Source organism: Nicotiana tomentosiformis, chromosome 3 (genome assembly GCF_000390325.3).
Source record: "Nicotiana tomentosiformis chromosome 3, ASM39032v3, whole genome shotgun sequence".
Taxonomy (NCBI): Eukaryota; Viridiplantae; Streptophyta; class Magnoliopsida; order Solanales; family Solanaceae; genus Nicotiana; species Nicotiana tomentosiformis.
In genome coordinates this window covers 142,492,655-142,502,243 of record NC_090814.1, presented here as the reverse complement: position 1 = coordinate 142,502,243, position 9,589 = coordinate 142,492,655, and the positions used below count along the sequence as shown (strand labels likewise).

The 9,589-nt window shown below is 34.4% G+C and overlaps 1 protein-coding gene across 2 annotated transcripts; it reads left to right on the top strand.

The window, feature by feature from the left end:
• Positions 1-4,493: 4,493 nt before the first annotated feature.
• Positions 4,494-7,165, top strand: LOC104118620 (uncharacterized). Of its 2 annotated transcripts, none has more exons than XM_018778328.3 (2): positions 4,494-4,625; positions 6,234-7,165. In XM_018778328.3, exons 1-2 carry the CDS (start codon positions 4,556-4,558, stop codon positions 6,860-6,862), a joined length of 699 nt encoding a protein of 232 aa, XP_018633844.1. In that variant the 5' UTR covers positions 4,494-4,555; the 3' UTR covers positions 6,863-7,165. The 2 variants fall into 2 exon arrangements, with proteins under 2 accessions (XP_018633844.1, XP_009628204.1); XM_009629909.4 differs by having other exon boundaries at positions 4,525-4,625; positions 6,300-7,165.
• The last annotated feature ends 2,424 nt before the right edge of the window (positions 7,166-9,589 follow it).

Genomic DNA, 9,589 nt, shown 5'->3' with positions numbered 1-9,589 from the left:
TCCATAAATATGGGGTATTATAGCTCGTACCGTATTTTATCCCAAATTGCCAAACTTTGACGAAACTTATTTTCTTCGATTTTCTTACCCTCTCACCTTCACGAATTTACTTATCCCTTGTTTGAAATAGCATAATACTTGTAATCTCAAAATAATTTCCTTCCCAAACTTATGTCGATTAACTTACGACGAAACTTTAACGTATGAAAACGCGAGATATAACATACAATTAAAAAAAATAAAAATAAAAGAAAGCAGTAAAGCTGGGTTGCCTCCCAACAAGCGCTTGATTTAACGTCGCGGCACGACGCGAATCACTTTCTGCCTCCACTTTGAACTTCTGAATTGGATCCTAAGTTTTGATTCCGCTCTATGATCATGCTCCTGGGGTGGTGGAACGAATCTGACTGGCCCAATAAAATAATGTAGTATTCTCCACTTCTTGGCCTTTAGACGAGGTGTGTAATTTCGACTTTCTGGCAAGAAGAATTCTAGAATGTAGGCACCTTGTTCCTCATTCCTTGACTCCTCAAGTGGCTCGGATGACTCTACTTCTATATCATCATCCAAACACAATGTGAAAAAATATTTGGAGTATGGACCAATGCGCTCAACTGCATGAACATTGGGACTGTCCACACCCTCAACACTAATGACACTAGAGTCAACTAAATATGTATCATCAATGTCCTTGGTTAACTCTAGTGTCTCTTTTACAACATCGACATCCTCAAATTCTAGTTTGATTGATTGTTGGTGTTCTACTATGGACCCCTCTATTGGTACCTCAATTTCTGCATCTAATGCATGCTCCTTTTGGCTACTATCCACAATATCAGCTTGCTGAGAATTAAATGCTTCAACTAATTGACTCACTTGTGCCTCCAGGTTATGAATAGTTGCCTCTTGCCTTTGGATAGTATCACATAGCCTTTGTATTTGCAGTTGTTTCTCATTACTTTGTTCCATGAAACACTTTAACATATCTTTGATCTCATTCAGGCCGGCTTCCCTAGGTTCTTTGTTCCTATTAACTTCACCAAAAAAGTAGAACCATCATAGTAAGTGATTGGGGAGGATAAAAAATATAAACACAACCATGAAAGTAACCATCTTGACCACCACACATATCACACACATTCCAAACATAAGATTGAGTTGGTGCACATAACTCACTCTCGGAAATATTTTGATAATTTTGCCATGGGTGGTTTCCTCAACAATATACATAAGGATGATCAAAAGTAGAATTACCAACATCAAAACTCTCATAATTCCAAGATGCCATGTTTCTAAAATAAACAAGTAAAACAAAAATATAAAAAATCAAATACAAGAAAATAAAAATAAAAGTTCAAACTTGCAACCTAGCAATATGTACACCTACAACTACACCGTTAGTTCTCCAGCAACGACGCCAAAATTTGATCACGCACAACTATGCCTTATAAAAAGGACTAAGCAGTCGTTGCAAATATAATCCGGTTTACAAGTTCGGAGTCGAATCCCACAGAAAACTAAGGCTTAGCTACAACGGTTCAATATTTCTAAGAAACACAAGTCCAAATAATTTCCTAATTATAGAGATTATAATATTTATTTCTAACTAATTAACTAACAACTATTATAAAGCAGTAAAATTATCAACTAACAAGGATGAAATTTTAAACAAGACTAAGGAGGTCTAGAGTTATGATTTCCCCAATTATTGGAATCCTTCCTACTATGCCTTCTATAATTTCGCCTAAGTTTTCTCTACCGATCATGAGCGCTCTGAGTGTCGTAACTCTCTCTCGAGTAATTACCATAATTTACTAGACATATTCTCCCGAATTTTGCTAGCTGGCATTAAGTACGACTCACTCGAATCGCACCAAGGTTTTGTTATCTCTAATCCCACATTTAAGCCCTCCGTATTGATCCCTCATATACGTTAGGAGTGATATTGTTCAACAACTACCTAAATATGCACTCTCTCCCGAGTAATACACACTAAATAGGCATAGTCGATTGAGAGCTCTTCAACCAACCACAATATAAACGTAGTTGAACAAATAGAGAAATCCAACGGCTCAATTATATAAAACCATAACAAGAATTAATCCTACAAAAGGTTCTATCAAAATTCTAGATAACAAATTAATTATTCATAATACTATGCATAACTACAATACTATAATTCATAACCAATAATGAAAATAGGAAGAAGGAAGTGAAAAACTCGTAGAAGAATTTTCCGCCTTGCTCCTAGTGTGTTCTTGCCTCCTTAGGTCGAATCTCCGGTCTAATGTCGGTCTCCCTCTCAAAAATTATGTTTAATAACTATTTATATGTGTATTGAAAAGGTTTAGACGAAATAACCAAATCCAAAATTAAGTAGAAGACAAAATAGATTTTAAAAATCCGAAACACGCGTCGTCTCGCGCCAGACCACGCCTAGCCTGCTCAAACGCACTCTCCAGCTCGCCGCGAGCTCTAACGCGAGCATTGAGTCTCGCGTCGCCTGGAAGGCTGACTTTGATTTGCTGCCTAACATTCCATTTCATCGTTGTCCTTCTTTTTCAACTTCTCAATTCTTTCACCTTTTTGTCCTCCTTGTTTCTTTTTCAATTGTTCCCTTTTTTTTTCTTTTTATTTGTTACACTTTAATCCATACATATCCACTAATCAATAATCATAACTCGATTTTTGTAGTGTATAAAATACACATAAAATCTCTACTTTGCTCAATTTTATTTTCGACGTATCTACACATAAAATAAACTCAATTGAGCACAAATATAATATAGTTTAGTATTAAAGCACCTAAATATAAAGTAAATAATATATTAAAATAAGGAATTATAGTCAAACATCACGGATCATGAATATAGTGGAGTCTAAACTATAAAATTATTTAACTTGTATGAGTTACTACCCTATATTTAGAAATGAGCAAATTAAGCCGCTATATATTACTAGTATGATAATATTTGGATGATGCACAAAATACTAATTTGGTCAAAGAACATTCGGAGAAAGACTATTAAGCGAGAGATAGAAATGTGAATTGTTTAACAATATTTAATTTTAAGTGATTCCCATTTTATGAGTTAACTTTTGGGATTAATTTATTCTTTTTAAACTCAAGAGAGAAGCTCTAAATTCGTAAATGAAAGTATCTAAATGCAAGTAAAGCAAGGAGTCATAGATTCAAGTACAACAATAACAAACCCACGAGTCATAGATTCAAATGAAAGAATAAAAAAAAAAGAGTTGCAAACAGGACAGGCAAATAGAATGAAAAAGGGAAAGTTACACATTTGTCCATTTAATAAAAAAAAAATTATATTCTCTAGTTAATATATATAATTATATTTGCCGGCTATTATCTTTAGGGTCGTTCAAAATCGAACCGAACCGAACCGATGACTTATTGGCTTATTGGTATCGGATTATCGGGGTAATGGATGGTGGACGAATTGAGATTTTATAATTAACGGCTTAACGGTTTGGGGCAGATTACTCAATTTTCTTATCGGGTAAACCGTTAAGAATTTTTATATTTATACTTTTACGGATATGTATATAAAGTACTATTGAAACCCTAAATAGCTAAATCCCTAATCTCTATTTTCTAATTCTCAATTGTCTGCAGCCACCAGAGGTAGAGAAGTCGTCAGTCTCGTCTCTCATTCTTAACTGAGAACTGAGAATTCGAAAAATCAAAATTTGAATGATTAATACGTGTATGTTTGTATGAGTAGTCTTGATGGTATTAAAAATTTTAATATTGATTTGAAACTGTTTAGTAATGATTGAATGATTGTTCAAAAATTTTCTATTTGGTTTAGCCGATAAGCCGCCCGATAATTGTTAATCTGATATCAGTCTGCCCGTTGTCTTTGGATGGCTAGCGGATTATTACATTTATAATCCGATAACCGTTAACGCGAACCGTTAAGCATAATTATCCGCCCGATAAGCACCCCTAATTATCTTAGGAGCCGTAGTTTTTGGAAAAAATTCAAAAATAGCCAGATTTACAAGTGGTAATTGAAAAATAGCCACAGTTTCAAAAGTAATCGAAATTTAACCAACATAATATACCGGAGTTCCAGTATAATATACCGGTCCAGCATAATATGCTGGAAGTTACACAAGTGCTCCAATCTCCAGTATATTATGTTGGAACTTTTCGCGTGTTGGAGTTCTAACATAATATGCTGGAAGTTCATACACAGGTGTACCAATCTCCAATATATTATACTGGACCGGTCCGTGTTGCAGCAAAATAGTGGCTATTTTTTTATGACTTTGCAAATACGGGCTATTTTTGAATTACCAGTCCGAAAACTGGCTAGCCCGTGCTATTTAAAAGGCCGGATCACAGTTTGTTGGGCCCCCAACTAAAAAATCTTTACTCGACAGTCGACAGAAAACGGCCCAATTTGAAACTAGCCTACACCGGTCTCAGAGATAACCGGAGAACACGACACGAAGCACATAGAAACAACAATACACGTCAACAAATTTTTGTGTTTTTGTATTAAGGATTGACGGATTGGGTTATATTATGGAAAAAGAAGAAAGAAGGAAAAATATAATGGAGAAAGGTTCGGATGGTATAGCACATTTATCATCTGGTAATTACCTCCCATTTCATTCTCATCATAATTTGTTTTCATGAAAATGGATCCTGGAAATTTGCTTATCTTTTGTTGAATTATAATAAGATCATTTTTTTGTGTGTTTTTATATTTGAATAGATGTAATTTGGTGCAATTGTATCTCATGACATTGTTTATGACGGGGGTCTGTAATTTGCATGGTAATTAGAATTTAACTTTTTAAGATGAAGTGTAATTGTAAGAGTTAGGATCCTTCATGTCCTTTTTTTTGGTCTCAATCAAGAGCTTGTGCTTGATCAAAATATAAAACTAGTTTATCATATCAAAGTCACCACACTTTCTGTTTTGTTTATCATTTTTTTTTTAAATAAAAAAAAAATCTGTTCTCATTCTCTCTATTATGAGGCTCACAAAAATTCAAAATCAAAGATTTTCTATACCTTATTCTGACTAAGAAGCTTGCTGATTGTCCAGCTTAGGCAAAATAAGAGGTTGTAAGAGTTATCCTATTGCTCATTTTCGTGAAGCTTACGTTGTTAACAGACATGGAACAAATGATCTTTCTAATTCTATAGTTGTAACGGCGTAGAGTTTTTCATTCCATTTTAATTGGAAGCTCGGTCTTTTATTTCAATTTCCAAATTGAAAAATAGTGGTCATTAAGTTCTATATATGTCTGTTTATTGGTGTGCTTAGCTACTTCAGTTTGAGCATCTTTAGCAAACAGTAGGTGATACTGCTTTATTCATTCGATTAGTAATATTTGGTTTTGTGTTAATTTAATCAGATCAGCTTCTCTTTAATGAGCTCCGTTTCGCTTCTTAAACCACTACCTCGCGTAAGAGTCACCTCCTCGATCTCCTACTTAAGTTCTTTCCATTAAGCGTGGGAATTCATTTCTTCGTCCTGTTAATACTCATGAATGGATGGATATAGAGTCTTCATTGGCTTTTATGGAGTACCTTTTGCTATAAAGGTTGGAGATACTATTTTGGTTCTTATATAATTTTTGGTTAGTCTATTTTAGAGCACCTTAGTTACAACCAGTGGCGGAGCCGGGATTTTCATTAAGGGAGGTCAAAATATAAAGAAATAAACTCACCAAGAAGTCAATGAGTGTCGATACATAGTATATATACATTTTTTTAAAAATTACCTAGGTAAACAGTATAATTTTCGGACAAAGGGGTGTCGGTTGATACCCCTTGAGTGCATGTGGCTCCGCCACTGGTTACAACTACTGAGAATTGTAGATGGAGAGATACTGAGGTAGAAAGGGTTTATCAGCGCATCCTACCAAAGCTTGGCCGAGCATCCTGTGTGTAATGTAGCAGGATTCTAATTCATTATTCTGCTGTATTTGTTTCTTCATGTCAGACGTGGTTCAAATGCAATTTTGCACTGCCTTATATCAGGGTACAACTTGTCCTCATTAAGTTCCTTGTTTTATTCTTGAAAAAATAAAGGATTGCTGGAAAATAGTGAACTGTTTATTATCAACTTCAATTAAATATCTTAGTGTTGCCAAATTATTGCTAGGAGAAGATCTTATAGTTACAAGAAGAGTAGGATGTATGTTGAATAAATGATAGTCTTATCTAGTGGAATTTGTTGGTTTTGCAGCTAGCTTAGAAGGTGTGCAGGATTATGAGATAGAACAACTTTCTCAACCAAATAGTTCTGATTTAGTTGCAGGAGTGGAATCTCAAGTGCAAAATTCTGATGGAGAAGTCGAAGCTAAAGGGGCTACAGCTTCACAGGCTAAGAATGAAGTAGAATCATTGTTAGTCAAGCCATCAGTAGCTAAAGCATCAGAAGATGCCGAGGTGCTTCCAAGAAAACGCAACGGTTTCCTTCATTTATTTTCTCTTAGAGATATCAATTCTTGCATTTTGATATCTGAGAATAAAAGAGTCATTTGTTCTGTCATGATTTCGTTTTTAGTTGTCCTGTCTTATGCCCATCTCCCACATAGTATAGCAAGGTCAAATAGCTTCATTGCCTCAAGGCCCCTTTATATACTGTTGCTAACTGATTTGACGATAGTAATTGCGCGAATTATTCGCAAGGAAGTAGTTCCTGATGAAGAAAGACGCGAAGACAGACAAAGAGTGAATGATTTCGGACACAATTGGGATGGAGCTCTAACGATATTGGAATACGGTTTGGTTCTCTATCAAACAATTCGTGCCATCTTCATAGACTGCAGTTTCTATTTGGTCATTGTCATATGTGGTCTGTCTCTCATATAATTGTCTTTCATATACTTTCCACAGAGCTAATTTTGCTAATTCTTTTTAAGGTAGTGAAGGAGGAGTTCAAGAGAATTTGCGTTTTACCATTTATTCACTAACTTTTTGCTTGTAAAATATGACATCAGACCTCATGTTGTTTGTAGTGGGATCTGTTTTCTTTTGCAAACTTGAGCACTTTCCAAAACTGTTCTTTCGTCTTTTTAACTTTTCTTTTGTAAAGACAAAATCAGTGTTTCAGCGTTTCAGGACATCCCCTGTATCATGAATAATCATCTAGCATACCAAAATATGCTCAACACAGCCTTTTTCTCTTTTTTACTTTGTAGATTCATATTTGAATAATTTATAGAGGTGACTGAAGTCTTTGTTGTTCTATTACGCATTTAATATTCAATCAAATAAGCATCTCACATTCGTGACTGTATCTGTATATGACGTATTTGAGGCAACATGTAGTGGCAGATTAAACTATGGGTTCGTGGATTGGGTAGTAATCACTGTTTTGAGGTCAAGCCTTATATTATATGAAAAAAAGACAAGTATATACGTAGTTGGATATACATCTTCTTAACTCAGAATGTACGTCTAAATTCTGCATAGTGTATCTACCTTTATATCTTGAGCTTGAAGCTTTGTTGCTATGAGCTTGAAGCTTTGTTGCTAGGTAGTATTCAGTGGCGGAACCACCTTATACGAAGGGGTGTCAAATGACATCCCTTCGCGGGAAAAATAAACTGTATAGTTAGGTAAAAAAAAATAAATTATATGTGTATATATACTATGTATTAACTCCCCTTAATTTCATGGTATGTTTAATTTTATATATTTTGACACCCGTTAACGAAAATTCTGGCTCCGCTACTACTAGTGTACTATATGATAAATTGACAGATCAGGAGTATGCATGTCAGGGTTAGTTGCAAGTGTCAGATATGTATAAGAGGACAAGATTGTTGGTAAAATTTCCAGGTTTGATTAAATGAAAATGGGGGACCATTAGAAACCATTTGGACGATTCAAAGATGGTGGAAACCCAAGCTGACAACTGTATGATAAAAGGGGAAATGTTGAGCTTTTAATTAATGCGTGTAAAGTTGCTGGTAAAAATTACAATAAGAAGATCAAAGATTTAAATGCCTCGACTACAAAATAAATCGATGTAGTTAAATTCAGCGACTGGGAAGGATGAGAGGGGATGCCTAATTGTGAGTTATGCAGATATTATGTACCAAATTGTTGAAAATTGCATGAAGAAAGAACAACTGCAAGAGTTACTGAATGCAAAATTATTGCTCGATATGCTAAAACGTGATCAATTATATTCTTTATATCCTATTTTATACGAATACTATTATTATTTTTAAGTCAAGCAATTTTTAAAATATCCTGTCTTTTAAAGATTTGTAATTGTTAAATTTATTTATAATTGTTTTACATTGTTTGTTTTGTATTGTAAAAGAAATTAAAAGTTAATGTCCAAATGCACATTGATGATTAGTTACGCCAAACGTTAGATTGTTTGACCCTTGTACTCTAAAATCCCTCATCCTTTATTTTCGTCCATTTTCTGAGACAAAAAGGTTCCAGCTTAATTATTCTTTGTTAAGAAAATTCCAAAATTGGACAATATTTTTGTCGTCCACTACTCTTCTACGCATGAGATGTGACGTTTTATTGTCTTAGGACATCAAAGAGAACACATTTCAAGTCTTAAGAAAAAGAAGAAAATAACAATTAAAGCCTTATCTTCAAAGTTCACGGGAGAGAGGGAGGATAGTGGACAAATAGACGCGAATTACTTAAATTGTGATACATGTTCCCTATGAGTCTATGACCTACATCTCTATCACATTAGGCTGAGAAACTTACTTGCTCTTGGTCTTTATGATGTATGTATTCTTACCTAATTTTATTACTTAACTATGATAATTCATATGGTTTGGTAGAAATATCAGGAGGTTCAGACAATTTTTTCGGCACCCGAGTATTTAAGGGGTCGTTTTGTACGCGTACAGACTAAATTATCCCGGGATTCTGGACTAATTTATTCCATCCGGGAGGTAAAATAAAATAATATCAAGTTTCATGGAATAAGATAGAATATATAGAATTAAACATGAGATTATATTTATACTATATTTGGCCGTCCACGATTGGTGTTTAGCAAAAGCCATATTCTGCGATACAAAGGGTTAGAATTCAGTAGAAATTAACGACCTTTCTGGTTAAGCAAAGATTGATTAGTCTTTTCCGAGGTTCAAATTATAGGATGAATGCATAATGAGATTCAGGATGTCAAACCTTATCAAGTTGTTACCTAGTACGTACGTTGACAGATGATTAAATATAACAAAATCTTTTCACAAGAAACAACACTTGGCCATGCCCAAATAGTAAATAGCCCTACTCTTAAGGAAAACGTCAAGTTCACTGAACTTGGTTTGTTGCCTGTTGGTCCGGTCCTTTCAGATAGTGAATAGCCCTTCTACTTTTACATCTACTATTGTTCTAATTACGCCTTAATCACAAATAGCCGTAGTCAATTATTGTATTACTATTTTGCTCTATTCATACATTAATATTTTGAAGTAAACTAGAAGTTACCTCAAATTATAGATTCTTTAAGTATCGAGTCTTATACTGACATACAAATCTCTAATCGGATTAAAAAGATTTTTGGCATACACACAAAGCTTATACCAGAGTAACAAATCCTTAATCTTA